Source organism: Nyctereutes procyonoides, unplaced genomic scaffold (assembly GCF_905146905.1).
Source record: "Nyctereutes procyonoides isolate TBG_1078 unplaced genomic scaffold, NYPRO_anot_genome, whole genome shotgun sequence".
NCBI lineage: Eukaryota > Metazoa > Chordata > Mammalia > Carnivora > Canidae > Nyctereutes > Nyctereutes procyonoides.
The window spans coordinates 19,957,853-19,980,607 of NW_026575041.1; the positions used below are offsets into that span (position 1 = coordinate 19,957,853).

General features: G+C 39.0%; 1 protein-coding gene across 1 annotated transcript in view; it reads left to right on the forward strand.

Moving 5' to 3' along the window:
- The first annotated feature begins 214 nt into the window (after positions 1-214).
- DEUP1 (deuterosome assembly protein 1) overlaps positions 215-22,755 on the forward strand; it is a 76,209-nt gene continuing 53,668 nt past the window's right edge. Inside the window, exons 1-3 of the mRNA XM_055320650.1 lie at positions 215-265; positions 18,728-18,899; positions 20,285-20,380. Coding sequence (XP_055176625.1) covers positions 219-265; positions 18,728-18,899; positions 20,285-20,380 — 315 coding nt within the window. The 5' untranslated portion in view covers positions 215-218. The remainder of the gene's footprint in view (positions 266-18,727; positions 18,900-20,284; positions 20,381-22,755) is intronic.

A 22,755-nucleotide genomic window follows, 5' to 3' on the forward strand; every position in this document is an offset into this window, starting at 1 on the left:
CATAGCTAAACCAGTGTCCTAAATGCGTGGGGGAATTTTTTAAAAAGGCCCTAATGTTCTACGTTTTGTAGCACCAAGAGCTGCTACACTTGGAGAAGCTCACACTACGTGGTTTGCTAAGAGCAGAATTTTCTTGTTTTATAGGTTAATAAGTGTAAGTGTTTTAGTGATCTAGATCATTTTTCCCCTAATAGATTAAAAATCAAGAAACAAACCAGATGCAGCAATTTCTTGACATGGAGAACCAAGCCCATAATACAATGGGGTAAGTGCTGATTGAAAATTTTCTGTTTATTAAGTGGGCCCTTAACTATCCCCAAGACTCCCAGATGATACACGAATTTTGAAATTGAGCATTAATATGAAGGATGTATCAATTACTTTTGGTGAGGAAGATGGGGGGAGATTCAAGTGATTCTAATTAAGAACCTATGATATGAATCTTTCCAATTTTGACTATGGATCAGTACCTGAAAATCACTGTTTTCCAACTTTTAGGGAGTTTTGTGGGTTTTGTTTTGTTTTGTTTTTTTGGTGTTTTAGGATGGTGGGTGCCCACACAGGCCTCCTGTGCTCTTGACAGGAGCTCCCCTCAGTTTGCTCCTTTCTTGCTACATTGAGCGTTCCAGTATGCCTCTTACATTTGCCCTTAAGGCTGAATTCAACACTTAAACACAGCCTCAGAACAGATTTGGCTCCCACAGAATCTTAACTACAGAGAACAAATGGATGGTCACCAGGGGACGAGTGAGTGATGGAATGGGTGAAATACGTGATGGAGATTAAAGAGTACACTTATGATGAGCACTGGGAGATGTATAGAATTGTTGAATCACTATATTGTACACCTGAAAGTAATATAACACTGTATGTTAACTCTACTGGAATTCAAATTTAATGACTTAATAAAGTTAAAAGAAAAAGATTTGGCTCCTCAAACAACAATAAGAACTGGATATGTTACCAAAGGTCTTCACCGTTTGTAAAAAAATTAAACTCCCTTTTACAAATATCTGTCCTTACCCCAACTGGGGTTAGGGGGCTGGTGAGGGGCAAGGGGTAGTGAGTAGGGACAGTGGGTAGGAGTGGTGCTGTAGTGCCTAATCTTGACTATGACTGATTTGCACTCATCAAACCACTCCAAGTGTCTCCCTTTCAGTTATTCTGCTCAGACCATGACTATGACATCAGGCTAAAGGAAAGCATCACAAATCTGGGTAAGAATAACGTTGGTTTTGTAAATCTTGCTGCATACTCCTCCTTACAATATCTCAGCTAGGTATTGTTCTCTGTACAACCAAGAAAATCGAGTGTATTATAGTCTAAGGTCTTGTGACAAAGAGACCCCTAAATGATGACCCCAGTGGTTTAAATAAGATTGAAGTTTATTTCTGTTTCATGAACAAGTTTTAGGATAAGCAGACCAGGACTCGGAGGGCACCTCCACTGCCTCACTACATGATTTTTGTGTCTGGATCCAAAGTGAAGGCTTCAGCTTCTACCACCGTGCTCCTGCCAGAGGGAAGGGGGAAGGGCAAGAGGAGAGAGAATTTGGTTCCTTTTTGGAGAATGTGCCCTAGAAATAGCAAGACTCACTTCTAGTCATTTCCCACCGGCCAAGAAAGAAGGTTTGGGACCTGTGCTCTCTAACTGAGCAGCTCTGTGGCCAGCTGAAGCCTAGGCAATAAAAGAAAGAAGAATGGATATTGGCAGACAGTTAGCAGCCTCTGCCATGTTTCTGAGCTCAGAAAGATAGAAAGAAAGAGAAATAAAGTGGCAGCTTGCGCCAGAATATACAGCTGGTTAGTGGAAAGGTAGGATTTGAATTCAGATACGTGTAGCTCTAATCCCTGAATGCTTTGCTCCACTGGAAATGAGTGGTAGTGAGATGTGGGTGCAGAGTCAGGTTGGGATCCAGGATTGAGCAGGTGTTAGGTCCCATATATGATGATAGCAGTAGGGTCTGAGATGCAGATTGAAGGTCTCGGCCTTAAGGTTTGGTACCAGGAACCCCTTCACTCCTGCAGATCTGAGGCTGTGGAGACTGCTGTTTGTCTTCATTCATTCTTCATTGGGGGAAAAGTGTAGACCATTGAATGCATGACAAGCACAACACTAAGTCTCTTGGTTTATACAAAGATCATTAAGAAACAGATCTTAAAGAACTTAGAATTTAGTAGGGAGCCATAGAGCTTGTCTGGGTACAATGTAACTACAAACCAGAAGTGAATGAGAATCACTAGAGATTTCCATGAGGAACCACCCTCCTCATCCCAGCAGACATGGGACCAGACATTGTCTACCATGGTCTACAAAGCGTGGAGAGCCACTTTGGCTTTGCTTCTGTCCTGCATCCTTTTGAGATATGTGTAAAAATCTAGATCATAAAGACAGTAAAACTTCATTGGGGGTGTGTTACAGAGCCTGTCTAACCATGTCACCTACATACACAGTAGTATTTTGTGGCACATCTTCATCTAACAGATATTTATCTAGAGTCTGCCATATGCTTTTAATGGTCTAAGCACCTGGAAGAGAGCAGTGTTCAAAACAGGCCACTCCTCCAGGGGTTGGTGGGAAATACTAACATGTTTCGTATGGTCATATAAAGGAAAACAAAGCAGGCTAAGGATGGGAGGAAGAATGGGGTGATCAAACATGGGTTCCTGGTAAGATGGCATTTGAGCAGGGATTATTTTGGACAAAGAGAATTCGAGATAGTAGGAACAGAAAGTGCAAGGGTGTAAGGAGGGAGCTTTTATACAGAATATTCATTGGGTCAATCATTCTCTGGCACGTGGGTTACCTTAGGGTTTGATTTTCATTTTAAATCCATGATTTCCCGCAATTATAGGTGTTTGTATCTGTGCCATTAATCAACCTAAACTCCTTCTAATCAAAACAGCTGTATTTGAGTTTGTCCTTTTCATTTGTTTTTAGAGTGTGTGCCCAGAACATAAATAATAACAGAATGAACAAATGGTCTATTTGTCCTGGCCTGGTTAAGAGAACAGTGTCTAGATTTTGCTTTGTTTCTGTTTCCTTCTTGATTTCTACTCTTACTAGTATGGCCTCTTAGGATTTATTTTACTTATCTTGTTCTACTGATTTTTGAATTGAAAAATATGGTTTAGTTGTTTTTATGATTTCTTCAAGCATTTACAGCTTAAGTTTCTCCTGAGCACAGCTCTGCTGTGGGCCACAGTATGAGAGATTTCACATGTATAGGTTAATGTATTTTGTTGTTGTTGCTGAAATTCTCCTTTGCCTGATAGTCATTCATATTGCCATTTCTGCTGTCTTTGTAGCTTACTTTAGTCTGTATTGTCCTGTTCATCCCTTTGTAATGGAAGAAACTCAGTCTTTTCCTTTCTGTGTAGGGAGAAACCCAGTTCTTCTCTACTATGCCTTTCTTCCCTGTGTGCCTTTATCTTCACAGAGAATACTTCATTTCTGATGCTTTGGTCATCAAATATGTGGCATTTTTTCCCCACCAAGCAATTGTCTGTAACACCAGCTGGGTATTAACACAATTTTGACACCGTCTACCTGGAGATTGCACAAGATCACACAGGTAAAGGGCTCAGGCTGCTTCTTCTACCACTTCAGATGCCAGTAGCAAGCCTGAGTTGCCACCTGTGCTTCTGACCCACCAGATCCCCACCTTGGGTTCAATTAATTTTCTAGAGCAGCTCACAGAACTGAGGGAAACACATTTACCGGATAAAGGCTACAGATGAACAACCAGTTGGAACAGAGGCATAGGTCAAGGTGTGTGGGAGGGGGTCTTTGGTCTTTGGCTTCCATACCCTTGCCAGGTGTGCCACCCTCCCAGCACTTCCTGTATTACCAACCCAGAAGCTCTCTGAACTGAGTATTTTGGGATTTTTATGGCAGCTTCATGATCTAGGCATAAGGGATCATTACCTCCATTGGGAGCCCTTCTGCCTTCTCAAGAGAAGAGAAGGTAGGGCTGAAAATTCCAAGCTTCCAATCATGGCTGGTCTTTGCAGTGACCAGCCTTTATCTAGGAGCCCACCCAGGAATTGCCTCATTAGAACAAAAGGCACTCCTATTGCCTGGGAAATTATAAAGGTTTCAGGAGCCCTGTGCCAGGAATCAGGGTCAAAGACCAAATGTTAGAGCAGAAGATGCTCCTGGTGCTTTTATCATTTAGGAAATGGCAAGGGTTTTAGGAGCTCTGTGCCAGGAATTGGGGGCAGAGACCAATATATATATATATTTTCTAGTATCTCACACTCTTGTTTTGAAATTTTTTATATCATATCATGTCTCTTGTAAAGAGTATATGGTTAGATTTTAAAATATACCTCAATTGGAGAGTCTTTGCCATTAAAAGGAGGATTTATGATCATTAATATACTAATGTTTGACCCATTTTGATTTCCCCAAATTTACCAGTCTGATCTAGTTTCCTTTTTCCTCATTTTCCCTTAGAAGTTTTACATACTATTTTATAAGTTGTCAATGAACATTTTTTACAAACATTTTAAATTTGGACTTCTCTTTTGGCATCTTGAATTTTAACTAAATCTTTGACTTCCCTCAACCTTTTCCCTCTGTTAAAACTTAACCTTTGGTAGTGCCTGTGCTTCCCCAGTCCCTTTTTCAGCTCCAAGAAATAATCTGGATTTCTAATTCCTGATCACTCTTAATTCAGAGTATTATTACATATGGGATACAGTTAATTATTATTGCATTCTTCTATTATTTCAGAATCCTTTTTTAACAGCTATAAGTTTGCATTATTACTATAGTTATATGCAAAATCTTTCCTGTTCTTAATTTAAGAAACTTTTGAATTCATTTAATTTGACTCAAGTACTTCCTTAGATCTTTCCATACAAATGAACATGGGTGAGGGGTGCCTGGGGGGCTCAATTGGTTAAGTGTCTGACTCTTGATTTTGGTTCAGGTCCTGATCCCAGAGTTGTGGAATCAAGCCCCATGTCAGGCTCCACACTCAGCAGGGAGTCTGCTTGAGATTCTCTCTCCCTCTCCCTCTGCCCCTTCCCCTGTGCATGCAGGTATGATCGATCTCTCTCTCTCTCTCTCTCTCTCTCTCTCTCTCTCCCCCCCAAATCAATACATCTTTTTAAAAAAAAATGAACATGAGTGATATACTTCTTAACTTGTTACATGTCCAAATGTCTTATTTATACTCTTGCACAGGAACTCTGTGACATTACTCTCGTCTTGAAGTGTTGAATGTTGCAGAAGGAAGGTCTAATGCCAGTGTCATTCTTTCTTGTTCAGATTTGTTCTTCCTTCCCCTTCCTTCCTTTTTCTTTCTTTTTATGTGTATGTGTCTGAAAGTTTATAGGATTTATTTTTATCCTTAGAATTTACACATTTACCAAGATGACTTTCTAGTTATGGATCCTTTTGCAATAATCCTTCACGCATTTGGTGAACACTTGTACACTGAAGATTCAAATCTCTTCAACTCTGACATTTTCTTATACTTCTTTGGTTAATAATTCTCCACTGTCTTGTTTCATTCCCATCTCCTAGAAGGATCATATTTTTTTCTTTTCTCTCCTAATTTTCATTATTGTACTTTTTGCTTTATGTCCTGGAGGAATTTCTTGAGTTTTCTCACTTTTATTTCAGCACTGATTACAATTGTTTTTACTGGTTCTCCCCCAGGAGTTAGTACTGGCAACCATGTTTTTATTTCCAAGAACGTCTTTTTTTGTATGTCTATTTTGATGTTACTTTTACATAGGATAAGCTAGTTTTGTTTTATCAATGCAATTTACCCTTGGCTTTTATTAAAAATACAAATAAGAGGTGTTTGAAATGATCTCTTATATCAACTCCTTTATAATCAGTTGTTCTGGGGGGGGTGTGGGTCTGGTGGTGTTCTCTACCTCCTTCAATTTGTGCCTCTGCCTCGACCCCCAACAGCTGCTCCACCACCAGTCCTTTTTCCTGGCTTCTGCTGCTCAAAACAAGAAATCAATTCGGTCTTCTGAAGAAATTTGTCCACCAGCTACAGTGCAGCTGCAGCTCCCTGTGGGCTCAGCATAGCTACCAGCCAGGAAGTTACACAGTCTAGTGTATTGAAGATCACTAAAACTTATATTTAGTAAACTTACCTCTGAAGGTCATTTCTTTCTCTTTTTTTGAGATTTATTTATTTATTTGAGAGAGAGCACACGCACAGGAAAGAGAGCACTTACATGCATGCACTCATGAGCGTTCACTTGGAGAGATGAAGAGGGAGGCGGGCAAGTGGACTCCCTGCTGAGCACAGAGCCCAGCAAGGGGCTCCATGAGGACTATGTGTGAGGGGCTGGATCAGAGGGTTAACTGTCAAAATAAGAATTATACAGATGCATTGAGCAATCCTGAGGTCAACGAAATACATATATAGAATCCCAAAATGTATGAATTCCAGAGTATTGCTTTTAAAAAAATGTTTTTTCCTTGTATAGGTGGATTCACCTATAATGGATTACTTCTTTAAAATATCTTTTCTAACTAAAAAAGAACATTTTTCCAGATCTTTCTTTACTTAGTTACACATGTATGTAGTTTAAAAAGTCATTTGGTTCCTGATGGCTGCTATCAAAAAACACCAATCTCCTGTTTCCTCTCCAGTTTTCCATTCCCCAGAGACAATTCTTTTGGCTGATTCTTCTGGCATTTATCTCCATATTTCTAAATAACATGCTTATCTTGCTACTTCTTAATTTTTCCATTTTAGGCATTATCTATTGACATCCACAGTGGTTAATTTTCCTGCCTCCACCACCTCATCCCCACCATACACACAGTCACACACATATACAGCCTCACATACACAGTCACACTCACACAGACACATAGTCATACTTCCCATTCTTCCATCCTCTCGATACACCATAACTTTGACTGAATCAATGTTATGTTTGCGTTGTTATGACTTTATAAATGCTTTTCACTTCTGATTGAGTGAAAAAGACAGCATACAGTGATGACTCTTCCTTTCCTATAAAACATTCTGTTTTCTCCTGTTATTAAATGTTAATAACTCTAGTATCTTCACTATATTTTTTGAAGTTTTCTTCTTCATAATTTCCTTCAAAAAATGTCTTTCTGTTTGTTTTTTACCTAGTTGTGTGAACTGCTTTTCTCAAATGTCTGTGATCCCTGACCACTCACTCCTGTGTAAGATGGCAGAGTCAAAGCTGCCAGGAAACTCCAATGTGTTCACAGGCAGTGCCTGTTGACAGGGAGGTTCACTGCATGTTATCAGACTAGTCTTGTCCAGTCTCTGTTGAGACAGGCTAATCAGATTCTAGAGAACACTCTTCTAAATTCTCCTGCTTAGAGGGTGTAAGTTGCCTGTCAGCATTTACCCTATACCTAGTTGGGTTGCTTCTTGGCTTTCTCTACTGCTAGCCACTATTATCTTTGTCCTTGTAGGTTAAAAATATCTCTTTGCTTTATTTTAATAGGATTTGGGAAGGAAAAGTGTTTATGTCCATCCTTCTTCAACCAAAAGTCTCATTTTTATCTACTAAATCATTTACTGTACTTTTGATTCTGTGACTTCTATCTTAGTCATTGATCTTGTTCATGGAATCTTATCAAATCCTTCCTAAAAATCCGCTGCATGATCTGCCAATTTTTAAAAATCTGCCATGAAAGTCAGATTTTCAAAGGACCAAGACAGGTGGATAATAAAGCATAACTTCTCACATCTAATTCAGAAAAATCCTTTAAAGCAGTACTATACGTGTGCATCTTTCTAAACCTAAGTGTTCCTTCCCTTTGAGATATATTAATTCATAATTACAACTTTACTTCCCAGTTTCTTAGTTTAATACAGTTTTAATTATAATTTGTAAAAACATCTAATATAAGTCAATATATTGGTAGTTTAATAAATTGTAGTTATGTATTATTTTTTTGAAGATTTTGTTTATTAATTCAAGAGAAAGAGAGAGAGCATAAGTATAAGGAGTTGTAGAGGGAGAGGGAGAAACAGGTTCCACACTGAGCAGGGAGCCTGATGTGGGGCTCTAACCCAAGACCTTGGGATCATGACCTGAGCTGAAGGCAGACACTTAACCGACTGAGCCACCAAGACACCCCGAAATCGTAGTAATCTATTGTTTTTGTACATTGACAATTCGTTTTTTTTAGTTTGGTTGATTCTCTTGCCTTCTGAATGGCCCAGTCTATACCCTCATTATTCTCCCTCCACTCTTTATTCCCACCCAGGCATATTCCTTTTCAGCGTAATCAAATTTGGTAAGTTGCAGTTTCTAGTTTCCCTGAAGAAGAAACAGTGAAATAGACCTGGGGTAAAATCCTGATATTTTACCTTGACAGTAGATCCTGAAATGTTAACACAACGCTTAGTGATTATAGGAATTCACTGAGTGATTTTAAAAGGAAGGGATGGGGGAGAGAAGAATGGAGGGAAGAAAGGAGGGTGTGGGGAAGGAAGGAAAGGAAGGGGAAGATTCCTTGAGAGACTAATTAAGCTGCTACCATATTTAGGCAAAGATTAAAAATGCCACCATGTAGGATACATTCATACGTACTTTTTACAGGACAATGTTTATGAAAGATTAATTGCAGTAAAGTTACTTTAAAAAAGAAAAAGCAATGATATGTGTAAACCCAGGCCTGTACATCACGGGCTAGGCACACTGGCCATGTAAAATGGGAAGTGCCTGGAGGGCTTTGAGCAATGCAGTGACATCCTTTGACTTAGTGTTTTAAAAGGCTTATTCCAGTTGCTATATGGAGAATAGACCACAGCAAGGTGAGAGCAGGAGGGATAGACAAGCATAGCTGTTGCAGTAATTCAGGTGGGAGATGACAGTGATTTAGATCAGCTTGGTAGAGGTAGAAATAGTGACAAGTAGGCATATTTTGACAGAAAAGCTGACAATATTTAGAAATCGTGAGTTGGATGTGTGGTATGCAAAAAGGAGATGGGCAAAGGATTATCCAAAAGCTTTCACCCACCATTTGGAAGGATAAGTTGTTATTTATTAAAATAAGGAAGACCAGAGAAAATGCAAGCTTGGTTTGAGAAGCCTGTTTCACATCCAACTGAAGATGTCAAATAATTAGCTGTCTATACAAGTCTCCATGTATCTTTCTACTCCCCTCAGTGGGGGGCTTTTTTATTTGTGGTCACCTTATGGTTACAAGATGGCTAACCACCGCAATCATTACATCTGCCTTCCAGAATGGGAGCAGAGGAAGGGCGATAGGTAAAACCAAAAGAGCACATGCCAAAACTTTATTGTGGCTTCTTACAGAGGCCAAAGCCTTGAAACAAGGATTTGGATGCAAGTAGTTTTTTGGGAGATGAGAAAATGTGGTATATTAGTTTCCTGTTACTGCCATATAACAAGCTTGGTGGCTTAAAACAACCAAATCATAAACACATGCACAGTTCTGGAGTCCAGAAGTCCAAAATCAGTATCACTGGGTCAAAATCAAGGTATCCAGAGGGTTACATTCTCTCCAGATACTCTGGGGAAGAATCTATTCCTTGCTTCCAGCTTCTGGTGGCTGCCAGCATTCCTTGGCTTATGGCCACATCTCTCTGACATTTATTTATTTATTTATTTATTTATTTATTTATTTATTTATTTGAGAGTGAATCCACATGAGAAGGGGGAAGGTCAGAGGGAGAGGGAGAAGCAGGCTCCCTGCTTAGAGAGCTCTACATGGGGCTCAATCCTAGGACCCTGAGATCATGACCTGAGCGGAAGGCAGATGCTTAACCAACTGAGCCACCCAGGTACCTCTCCTCTCTCTCTCTGACCTTTAAAGCCAACATCTTCATATCTGTCTCTGGTTCATCTCCATATCCCTTCTCCTGTGTGTCAAGTCTCCCTCTGCCTCTTTCTTAGGGTGCACCCAGATAACCTAGGATAATCTCCCCATCTCAAGATCTTTAACTTATGCAAATACCTTTCTTCTAAATAAAGTAGCATTTATTTATTCCAAAGGTTCAAATGTGTTCAGGGGCTGTTTTTTGGCCTACCACTTATGGGAAAAGGCAAGTAATGTAAGGAAGGGCAAGTTATGAAACCAGCTATCACTGAGGGTGACTGGAGCAAAAGCCTAATGGGCAAACTCTGGAACCCAGTATAAAGCACAACCCTCCGAGTTATCCCATCCAAGGAGCAAGTGAGTATTTACACACCAGTAACTGACAGTCAGTTAGAGAAGATTGCTCCTGGGAGGGCTTCAATTTCCTGTTACTTCTGGCCTGTCACACAGGTGGCAAGAAATGAAAGTTCTGTCCACTAGTAATCAGGCCAAGTGCCCCCAAGTGGTAAGTGAGGGATGTATGGGACACCAAAAGCAAGTGCTCTAGCTCCCTTTTAAATAGCTTCACGGCAACTTCTGCTTCCCTTTCACAGGCTGGATTTTGTTCCACGGCCATGCCTAGCTCCAGGGGAGACTGCCAAATGTAGTTGTGTTTTTAGCTGGACACATTTCCACTTTGAGTAATATTGGAGATCTGTTATGGAAGAAAGGAAGGGTGATGTTAGGTTGGCAGCTAGCTGCATAGGAGACAAGAATGGAATCAGACAAGTGATATGGATGACTCAGACCAAAGTTTTATTACTGGACATGGTGAGAAATGATCAGAATTTAAGGATATATATTGGAGGCAGTGCCAATAGACCTGTTGTTCTGGTTTCTCTCTGTTAAGAGAAACACAGATCTCAGATCATGAGGGTTTTTATCATGAGCAACTGTTGCACTGGTGCCAATTAAACAGATAAAGTGGACTGGAGTGGGAGCAGGTCCGTGGCGCAGGGAGTCAAGGGCTGTGTTTTGAATATGTGAAGTTTGAGATGCCTAAAGGTGTCCTGTGGGAAAGTCGATGTTAAATGGTAGGTAGTTGGATATAGAAGACTGGAGCTCAGAACTCAGGCACTAGATATTTGGGAGTTATCAGAACAAGCTGGCAAAAGAAGGTTCATTTCCAACATTCAGGAAACAGTGTATTATCTATTTTCCTATTATTAGACAGATTTTGTCAATGTTTACCTAATTGCTGCTAATTCTTTGCTGTTAGGATCCAGTGGAATAGCTGGCTCTGGTTTTAAATAGAAAAAAGGGTAAAATGGCTATTCTCGTTTGTACTAACACTGCAGTCTTTCATGTAATAGACCTTGTAGCAAGAGGGAATTTTAATTGTCCTCTTAGAGATTGCCTTATAGGACCCAACCCAATGCATATGTAGTATATTACTAATTATCCCATGGTTCTCTATTAATATGAAGTTTAGAGATATATGTTTATGAGTATAGTGAATTACTTATATTTCTAGATAACTATAAAAATCACCCTGAAGAAAGGGTTGGTGCCTGCCATATTTCACTGTCTTCTTACATCATTCAGTCTGTGAACCAAGATGTTACTCAGAAGAGGAATGGTCATTATAGAAAAGTTTTAAGAAAAGGTTTATCTGTAATATAGATATTTAAAAGATCTTCCATTCTTTTTAGAACATAGAAATGTGATATTTTAAACTTGTATGTACCCAGAATTCTAATAAAAATATTGATATAGGAACTTGGAAGCTATCACATTGCGTTTTATTTCTATAAATGCCTTTCTTTGATAATTATGATGAAGGCTCTAGAATAAGGCTTGGATAATTTCATGTAAGCATCTTTTTGGGAATGGTGGGATTTATACCTCCTCCACATCCCAACATTAAGATTATTACAGATGAGGGAGCATAATGGACTGAGTATGAGCCACCATCTCAAATATGCAGTAAAAATAGGCATTATAATGCTGCTAAGTCAGCATACACTAATGATGACAGTAAATAGCATTTTTTTTGGGTAACAAGAAAAGTGCTTAAGAAAAGTTATTTTTAGTTATAATTTGGTAACTAATTTTGAATGAGGGCAACCATGAAATTACGACTGAGGCATCATAAAGTATTAAGCCTTTCACTTTACTGTCTTAGAGGGAACAGTCAACTATAGAGCAGGCCAACATCACAGACATGTCTATGAAAGTGGGTTCTGGGACTTCTGGGGTCTCTCCCATTGGATCTATTTAGGTTTCTGGTGTGGTGCAGTATTTGATGTACAGAATAGGGTCTATGAGCCTCTACTGAAAAGTTAAATTCTATCGGTATAGCTAAATATGTAGTAATGTAACTAAGACAAATAATATGTTGCTACATTTTAGAATGAGTTTCATTAAAATATTTTGGAAAAGTTAAGACCTAATATGATGGCTCATGTTGCCCATCACCTTTTGGAAACACATTTTCTTAGACTATTCCATGTTGCATGACATAGCCTCCTCTTTCTCTTCTGCCTATGATGACTTCCTCTATGATAACTTCCATATTTGTTTTTCAAACCCCCTCTTCTTTCTGTCAAGCTCAAGATCCATTTCTATTTGATATCTTATGTCCCAAAATGAACTCACTTTGGTTATATTTTTTTAACAGACCTTTTTATCCATTTCTATTTTCCAGATTGATGATGGGTTGACTGCCCCTACATCCCACTTGGCCCAGAACAATCACTGCTTTCATCTTTGCCCTGGCAAAGATTACGTTAATAAATGTAACATTATAAATTATATTAGAAATTAATATATTGATATACGTAAATTAATATAAATTATCATTAGTGCCCCTTTCACTTTCAAAATTGTCCTGGTTTGGATAATTGATCATATAGTTGCCATAGCCATCTGTCTGATGAAGGTCTGCCCTTCTACGAATCAGCATGCAATCCCATATATGAAAGGACTTTGGATATGTGTGTTACTCCAGCCTTTTTTTACTCTGAATGAGTCTCCACATTCCATGTCCCTGTCCTCCTCCACACGTTGGCACTACTACCTCCATTTATATCATCAGCTTTTTTTTTGCTCTCTTCATCTTTAAGTTTTATATCCTCATATTTTGACTCTAGGCTCCTCAGATCAATATATCACCTGCAAGTCTCACTGTGCCCCTTCCTTTTGGTTTAAGATCTCTGTCCTCACCCCACAATCCTTCTCTTGTGAATTGGCTCCCGATAATAAACCCAGTAATCAGGGCCAGGGCTTGTATGTCTTAAGGAGTGTATCAGATACAATCCACCCTGTCCCTAAAGCTGGAAGACTAGAGGATTTTTTTCTTTTTTAGTGCCTCAACGTTTCTAAAATTGGAGTAATAAGACCTACTTTACAGGATGTTGTAAGGATCCATGAGAGGAAGAACAGGAATGTAATTAGCATAGTGGCAGCCTGGCGTTTAACTAAAAGAAGAAATGAAAATATAAATAACGTTAGTGCCCAGCTTTGTAAGAAAGCTAAACTAGCCTTTTGTATTTCATTTTAAGGTTCATTAGCTTGAGGAGCAAATACTGATGCTGTGGAGACCAACTGCTCTTAATTATCTTGGAAAAACTGAAGGAGGGAAAATATACCAGAAGATTAGATAATTGAATTTCAAAAAGGAATATTAAATTTGGTAGAAAGCTGAGTTTGATGTAAACCTGAGTTTGGCTAAGTCTTTGGGAAGACTCTGGAGGGGATTATGGGTGGGTTTGTGAGCATCCAGGGGAGGAAGCAGTGGCCCTGGACTCAGCACAGACGTGCCCCCATGGCTGTGCACTAGATCAGCCTTGGCTCACAGGGCTGATATGCAGGTGCATCAGGAAGTGTATAGATAGGATCTTCTTTGGGCTTTGCCATAATATTTTACAGGGCTTTTCATGACATTTTTATGGCGGGGCCGGGGGGCGGTGGAGAGGAAAGATGGCAAGTTTAATTAAGTGGATTAGAAACTGATTATAAGAAAAGAAGTAACCACCAGATCCCTGTCACCCTTGGGCTTGGTAATGGAATGCCACAGAGCTCTGTCCTCCATCCTGTCTTGCATGATATTTTACAGTCACTTGGGGTAAAAAAACATATTTATCTGTGAAACAAGTAATGCTTATCAGATCTGCAGCTGACAGAAAATTGAGAGGTATGGCAGGATCCCAAAACAAAGCTCCTTGAGGAAGGCTTCTGTGGTAACCCACCCTGTCCAAGTTTGTATTCCTTACCCCTCCCTTCCTCGAAAAGCTGCATGGTTCATCAGCCTCGTATTATACCTGCCTTGCAAGTGTCTCTGCGTACAGGTCCCTGTCTGTTTTCCTAGCTCTACCAAAGGGGAGCAGCCAGTGGATGACTGCTTCATGTTGAGTGGCTGCAATGATCACACTGAAATTTAATAAGGATAAATAGAGGGCACCTGGGTGGCTCAGTGGTTGAGCGTCTGCCTTTGGCTCAGGTTGTGATCCCGGGGTCGTGGGATCGAGTCTGCATCAGGATCCCTGCAGGGAGCCTGCTTCTCCCTCTCCCTCTGCCTGTGCCTCTGCCTCTCTCTGCATCTCTCATGAATAAATAAATCACATCTTTAAAAAAAAATAAGGATAAATATATTTATTGGAGCAGCCCCCCCACCCCCAGTGAAATAAGCGCAAGACATTGGCTTTGTAGCATGCATGGAATAGGTTCTTAGACAAGAATAAACTCACCTTGAAATGCTATTGTATCACTGCTTTGCCTTCCCCTTCCCAAATTCAAAGCTAAGGTGATCTTCATCTGCTCGAATAAAAATATCTAAAACAAAGGATGTGAGAGTCCCTGTCGAAACTGATTAGACTGTACCTGGGGTAATGTGTTCCAGTTCTGAATGGTACATTTCAAGGAGGAAATCAAACAGGAACTTGTTCAATGGAGAGCCCCCAGGATTCTGAAGGGTCTGAAAGTCTTTCCATGGTCATTCACTTTTTCATTAATTCAATAAATGGTAAGTTAAGTATCTAGTATTTTCCAGGCAGTATACTCAGCAGTGAGTGGTAGAGAAAAAAGAAATCTCTACAGGCAATTGAAGAAAATAAAGATACTTGTGGAAATAAAGACCACCCAAATGAGAACAAATGAAGCCTATTTATTCAAAGCTTGCTATATAGTAAAGGAGTCGCAACCATCATCCGTACTTGGATGGGAAAGGCTTACAGTGAACAAAAGAGAAGGTTTCAGGTCTGTTTTCTTCGGATGGAGGCTGTTACGGGGATCCTATGTGATTAGTTTGGGGAGTGTATTTTGGCTTTTTCTGAGTTGGAAGTGGAGGCAAAAATTAAGGAAGTTGTCAGTCACTAATTGATCCTGACCATTCTAGGACTATTGCTATAGAGGTTGTGGGTAAGGGTCTGTTATCATATGTTCTGGCCATTGTCTGCTTGAATGTTCATTATCTACTATTGAACAATGAGAAAACTTGGAAGAATCTGAAAGTACTGGTAACTACATTTGACATGTCAATAACTATATGCAAGTACTTCAAGGTGTACTCTGTTGAAAAGGCATTTGTTCTGCATGGTCCCAGTGGATCAAACTAGAGCCAGTGGATGAAAAGACTCTTCAAAGTAAAAGAACTTTTATTTATTTATTTATTTATTTGTTTGTTTGTTTGTTTATTATTTGTTTATTTATTTATTTATTTATTTATTTATTTATTTATTTATTTATTTATGATAGTCACACAGAGAGAGAGAAAGAGAGAGAGAGAGGGGGGCAGAGACATAGGCAGAGGGAGAAGCGGACTCCATGCACCGGGAGCCCAACGTGGGATTTGATCTCGGGTCTCCAGGATCGCGCCTTGGCAGGCCTGATCCTTGGGCCAAAGGCAGGCGCCAAACCGCTGTGCCACCCAGGGATCCCCCAGTAAAAGAACTTTTAAAAAACTCAATACTTTCTAGATACAATCTCAGACAGTGGTTGCCTGGGAAAAAGAGAAATTCATACCTCGGCTGGGTGACCTCCTGGTACTGATATTGCAAAACAGATCACAAGCCTTAGCATGCAACAGAATCACTTGCCATCTTTGTTAGCGATGCAGAATCTTGGGCTCCGTTCTAGACCTGCTGAATCTGATCAGTGGGGCATCATAGATGATTCTCTTATGAAACATTTGTGAAAGATATGCAAACACTGGATGGGTAATTGGACAAGATGACTTGTAAAAGTCCTTCCACCCTGAGTCTAAATACCCTAATTTTTGCATGGCATAGTCATAATCAGAAAAGAAACCATTCACTCATTTATTTAACAATATTGATTGAGTAGCTTCCATTATGTCACACTCTACTTTCAGCCTGTATTTTAATTCCATTATAGTATGGTGCATTCCTACATGCCAAGGATATAATGATGAAAAGATCTCATTTGTTCATTTTTCAGAAATTTATTGAGCATCTGCTATGTGCTGGAGCACTGTGCTGAGCTCCAGTGAGATGGTGATGAAAAAGACCAACATAGTCCATTTTCTTTCAGAGCTTACAATAGCAGGAAAGAACAGAATGTTTTTATAGTAAAGGTGATACATGTTGTTATGAAAAAGAAAATGATCTGAAAACAATTCTTTTTGTTCTCCTGTTTTTCTCCACATCGTAACTCCAATTAAAATTTGATCAGTTTATTTATAGAGGAATTAGTACTTCCTTTCCCCAGGTTTGTTTTGGGTTTTAAGTAAAAATGGAGAGCCTTTGTGCCTTAGTCCAGAAATGCTAGAAGTCATTAGAATGGCACTTTGTATTTAAAAGCTTTCTGATGTCAAAACTGGTGAGTCCACTGTTGAATAAACCGATCAAAGGGACATTCTTCATTCAGGTTGACTGGGCATTTTAGAAAGCCCTGGAAACTCTGAGTTCTTTGGGTTCTAATACCTGTTTCTAATTCTATTTCAGTGGAGCTAATTTATATTTTTCTTTTTCTTTTTTTTAAGATTTATTTATTTATTTATTCATGATAGACACAGAGATTGAGAGAGAGGCAGAGACACAGGAGGAGGGAGAAGCGGGCTCCATGCACCGGGAGCCCGACGTGGGACTCGATCCCGGGACTCCAGGATCACGCCCTGGGCCAAAGGCAGGCGCCAAACCGCTGAGCCTAATTTATATTTTTCAAGCAAGTCCTTACTTAAACATCATGTCTTTTGCTGTGTAATACACAGCAAGGAGCTGAAGATGGGAAGCAGCTGCCTAGGATCTTGATCTAGCTCTTTCTTTCTTTCTTTTTTTTTTTTTTTGGTGAACCCAGCTCTGGTTTATTAGAAAAGGTGTGAACAGAGTTGCACCGACAGGAGTAGCCCCTCCCCCGCCCTGTCCCCTCCCCCGTATCCCACACCCATGCCGCCCCCCGGGTTGTAGTGCCTCTCAGGGCACAGCCTCAAGGGGCCAGGGCAGCGTGGTCTCTAGAACCCTGGCTGCTCCCCGCCCCAGCTCCCTGATAGACTGTGTGACCTTGACCTCTCTGGGCCATAGGTTTTTCAGAACGCTAAATGATCCTTAATTACCTCTAAAATTCTGATTTGGTGAAACTAAATGGAGAACATATCATGTCTTACCTGCTTTTCCCTCCCCATGTTCCTCCCACCTACACAAATATATTAGAAGCCCCATCACCACCATTGAATGGATACTGAAATAACTTGCCTTCTAATCTGGCCATGTGTGTGTTCTTTAGGCTGAAATCTGAGGTGTCAACATCTGCCTGCATATCCATTCTGAATAACTGGATTTATGCCAGGTCCCTGTGGAATGTATCAGCTTCCTTGAAGGAGAACCCTGCCCTAGAAGCACCCAGCTCTCTGTCATCTCACAACTAACACCTCGAAAAATCTAGCTTTTACCAAGGGTTTTGTTTCAAATATAAATAGACTCTCTGAGATCCAAGATATTACCCCTTATCTGACTGAGTATCCCCATTATCTAAAGAGTTACATTACTCTGCCCCCACTTGCCTGATCAGATTCTTTCCAAGGGGACACCAGCCAGATCACACCAAGTTCCCCTCCTGGAGGAGTAGCACTGTAGCCCAGTGAGTACCCTTGACTCTGGTCTTACCTAGCCTGGGGTTGCTCTTCTATCCCTGATAGGCATGACTGAAGTCCCAGTTTATGTGCCATAAAACTTACTCAAGTTATGATAGACATAGGTACATGTATATTTACATGGAAGAGCATTGAATCATCTTTCATAATTTGAATTTTCCATAGAATCAGCCCACAAGTAATAATGTTACTTATTTTTATTTTTATTTATTTTTTAGCTAGCTAGCTTTATTGTGACCTTGTTTCTCACATAACCCCCTTGTGTGTTTTCATTTTAGGACTTCCTTGTCTATTGTTCCAAAGTTTATACTTTGAAATAATTTATCAGATATTTATTACAATGTTGTCAAGGCTTATAAAATACTGGGATGCCTGGCCCAGTTGGAACAGCATGGGACTCTTGATCTAGGGGTTATAAATTCAAGCCCTACATTGGGTGTAGAGATTATTTAAATAAATATATTTTTTAAAATGTTTAAAAATTAAAAGGACTTCCTGTCTAAGTCAAAACCTTTGCCTCTGGAAGACCCATGTGCTACCACATACACTAAGAAGAGAATAGAAGTGGTGTAACTAGTGTATTGCATTATATTATGACAGCAGCATGCTTTAGGAAATGTCATTTAAAAAATTTTAATGTATATTCACTATTTACTCTGAAATTAGCTTTTGGTTTTAGTTTAAATTTTAACCTCTAGCTTTCTTCCTCTTTAAACAATTGAACAATTTGAGGAAATAATGATCAAGGTATTCAGAGCAATGGAATCATCTTTCTTATCCTTACATTTTACTCCTTTAAAATGTGTTTTACTTTTCAAACATTGCCAGAGCTTCTCCTTGTGAGGCCGAACTTCAGGAATTAATGGAACAAATTGACATCATGGTAAACAACAAAAAATTGGATTGGGAAAGGAAAATGCGGGCTTTGGAGACACGATTAGATCTTCGGGATCAAGAGTTGGCAAATGCACAGACTTGTTTGGATCAGAAAGGTCAAGAGGTACTGAATATACATGTTAATTCAGACAGAAACCATATTTATTCTGTTGGAATATGGTTTTCATTATGTATGCTTTTTGTTAGGCATCAGCAGTAGCATTTATTGCTTGGAATTCTGTCATAGTGTGTTAAATATGTTCTATCAAATAAATGAGGATCAGAGCCTAAACCCATAAAAATTTGCTGATGCAAACACAACATGTCAGTGCCATCTAGAAAAGTAAGCATTCAGTATATATGTGAAACGAATATCGTTTGCAAGCAAAGATGTCAGTGGTTTTGTAGCCGTAGAAACAAAGTAGTTGTCCAAACTGTGTCTTTGGAAATGGCCAAGTTCAAGAGCCTCTTTGAATCCACTAGAAGAATATTTCCTGAAAGAAGTGAAATGTCAAGACATGATTTCAGGACAAGGGAGAAAAGAGTTTGATGAAAGAGATGTATGCATATATCTGGGCACCTTCTTAAGAGACGTGTCCTCAGCCCCTAAAAGTTTGCTTATAACCATGCTGGTGATTGTAGAATGTATGAGTGCTCTCAGGCTTCCAGAGGAGTTCAGGAAAACCATATCTTTACCTAATCACAGACTTCTGTGTCTGTGAATTTTTCTTCAGGGCAAGGTCTAAGAGAAGTGTTTACATTAATCATATATTAAAACATCATCAGTCAGCCTGTTCATCAGCCATTCCTTTACCTTTATTGGCCTCTCAATAGAACTTAGTTTTTGACATAGTTAACTGAGCTATTGTTTGGCATAGTTAACTTAGTTATTGGCATCTGGCTTCCTTCCATAGGAGAGGTGGGCTAATCAGACCTGGAATATGCCAGGGACTATTTTCTGACTTCCATATCTGTGACGACACAGATGTGTACACAGGTGCTTTACCTGCTTTTTTTAAGCAAATTCTGTAAGCCAAACCCCTAAGAACTACTCTGAGACATTATTCTTTTCTTTTTAAAATGTTCTTCTAAAAAGGTAGCAGTTATTCCATAGTGCCACCAAAGCAGAGCTCCCATTGAAGGCAGTGGCATCAAAAATAAAAGCCGAAGTGTATCTGTAGAGGCTGTGCCTGAATAATGATGACATAGCCCCCTGAAAAGATAATGCAAAGTAAATTCTAAACCTTGGTTTAGAATGTGATGGTGATACGGATCTTTCGTCAGACATCCATACCATACTGTCCTAATGTGTACCCAGTGGAATAATGCTAGCAATGTGTGGCTTTGTGACTTTAATTATTAATAGCTATTTTAAGAACTGCAGTACAAATATTTATTCTTGTTTTGGTACAGCAGTTTTATTTCAATCATGCTCTTCCTTTGCATATTTTCTGATTTTGTCAGGCAAAAGTTGAGAAAAATACAAATTAAATTTTATTCTTGCTGCAGGTGGGGTTACTTAGACAGAAGTTGGATAGTCTGGAAAAATGTAACTTGGCAATGATGCGAAATTATGAAGGACAACTGCAAACCCTGAAAGCTCAAGTAAGGAAACTTATTATAATGTAATCTCATTTGATAATTTAATACATTTTGATATATGTTTTTACATATAAATTGTATTAAATTTATAGACTTATAAATTGTATTTTATTAAAATGGATTATTTTTAATACAAGTAAAGTTCTTGTATTTTAATTTAGTGTTATATGTTTGACCCATCTTTCACTGTTTTATTAGACTGTTTCTTTTCTTAGACCGTCAACTCTTTATCCCTTTAACTGTTAGCAAAGTGCAAGACTATTGCCTATTTATCAAGTGATTTGTTGATTAATTACATGATAATAATTAGCTATATGAGCAACAAAAATAACTTTGGTATTATGAAATAGATAGTTGAAAAGATAAAACTGGTCTTTATTACTTTGATACTGGTAGGGCTGTTTCATAAATGACAGATATTCTGAATAGGGATACTGAATTCTTTCTTATTTATTTCTGTATCTCCCCACTGTGCTGGCAAGCCAAAAGTCTTCTCTGCCTTACCTCACATAATACATAGGGCAATCATCATCTGTGCTTCTTAGATCTAGTGGATGCTATGTCCTTGCTTAACTTTGTAAATGAATCGATGGGAAACAGTTTGTGAAATTTTTGAAGTGCGAAGATTTCATAAGTGGTGATACAATTAAAGAGCCTATAAAGTAGTGAATTCTTTCTTAAGTACCTTTTTAGGGAGGTTATCAGCCATTAAGATTGGAATATGAAACATTTGATACGACTTAATAAATGTAATCTTACAAGACTATCTCTTAAATTTAGACATTTTGCCTGCAATTCAAGTAGCTGCCACTAGATGGTAGCTTGAATTATGAAACTAAATTGTTTTTCCTGTGCCTAAGGGTTTAATGCTTAAGTCAATCAACCTTGTTTTTTCTGTAATTATAAAGCTCTAAAACAGCAACATATATATTAAATCACTATATTCAGTACAGAGATACCACAATCTGGAATAAGTTTGAAAAAATACAGAAATTGAGATACAAGTGAGGTACCATCTCAAAATTATATTTCATTAGTTCTTATCACTGCTTACCAGATCTTTAATCTCTGGGTTTTTTTCACATCTACTGTTAGAAAGTTGTGGGACTTGTTTACAGGTGCTGAGCGGTCACATAATATATGAATCCTTGCCATTTGATACTCTGCAGCTCTATTTTATTACTTGTCTGATGCCTAACCAACAAATATCCTTATGGCAATTTCACAAAAATGTGTTCTGTGGAACGCTAAATTGAGAGTTTAGGAAATGCAGTTTACTTCTTCTCTGCTGCCGGACATTCACAATGCATATTAGCATATTACAGGGTGTGAAAAGTCCTGCTTTAAACAAATCCATTTAGCCTTTTTAAGCTAGCATTTTTCAAAACATATGTGCCCATGGAACTCTCTTTATTTTTTAAGCTAAACCCTGCTTATTCTGTAGTACAGTATTATAGTGTAAACACTGTAAAACAGGTGTTTCATAGGGTACAGGTTGGAAACACTACATTGTTTTTGAGAGAGCAGCCATCTGCTTTCACTGCAGTTTACTGCTTCTCTTTTCTTCTCGTGCTAAAAGAAAGGAAGAAAGAACGTTAGGAAGCAGAAGAGAAGGAAAGAGGGAAGGAGGGAAAAAGAAAGAATTGGTTTGCATAAAAGCTAGTAATATGTCATTCTTCTAACCAGAAAATGCTGTCATGTGGCAAACACGCTTTGGTTGCTGCTAGCTCACTCTACTGATTCTTTCTTTGAAATTCCTGCTTTAAGTACAATTTCCTTTTCCTGAAATATCTTAAGAATGCACTTTACCACAATCTTCCTTGAATAACTCAACTCCATCAGAACTTTCTCATAGAAATTGCTTCCTTTTTAGAAAGAGAATATGTTTTTTCCTTCTAACCATTATGAAATTATGATTAAATTGTGTGAAAAAAATGTGTGTATATTTGAGATTTTCACTTTGGGAAAGATGGAGTAAATGCATTTTGATCCTGCTAAATAAAACTAGAAAGCCTGGGCATTATTTAAAAAATGACATATAAAGACTCTGAGAAGTGGAGGGAGGAGACAGGCCACCTAGGACCTTGGTACCCAAGGAGCGACATAGTGGTAAGTTCCCTGAGATTTCCTTTTGCCTCTAATATCCCAGTCTGGGTAACAGAGAATCTGACAACCCAGACACTCCAAAAGGCACAAACAAACAAATGAAAAGAATCCCAAGGAATGCTGCTTTATACAATCAAAAGACCTGGAAAAAGACAGCCTAGCAAGATTACACAGTTTTAGATAATAACTGCTCAACTCCAGCCAGACACCACAGGAAAAAGACTTGAGCCCCAAACCCACCACCGCCTCACCCCACCACCACCTCCAGCACA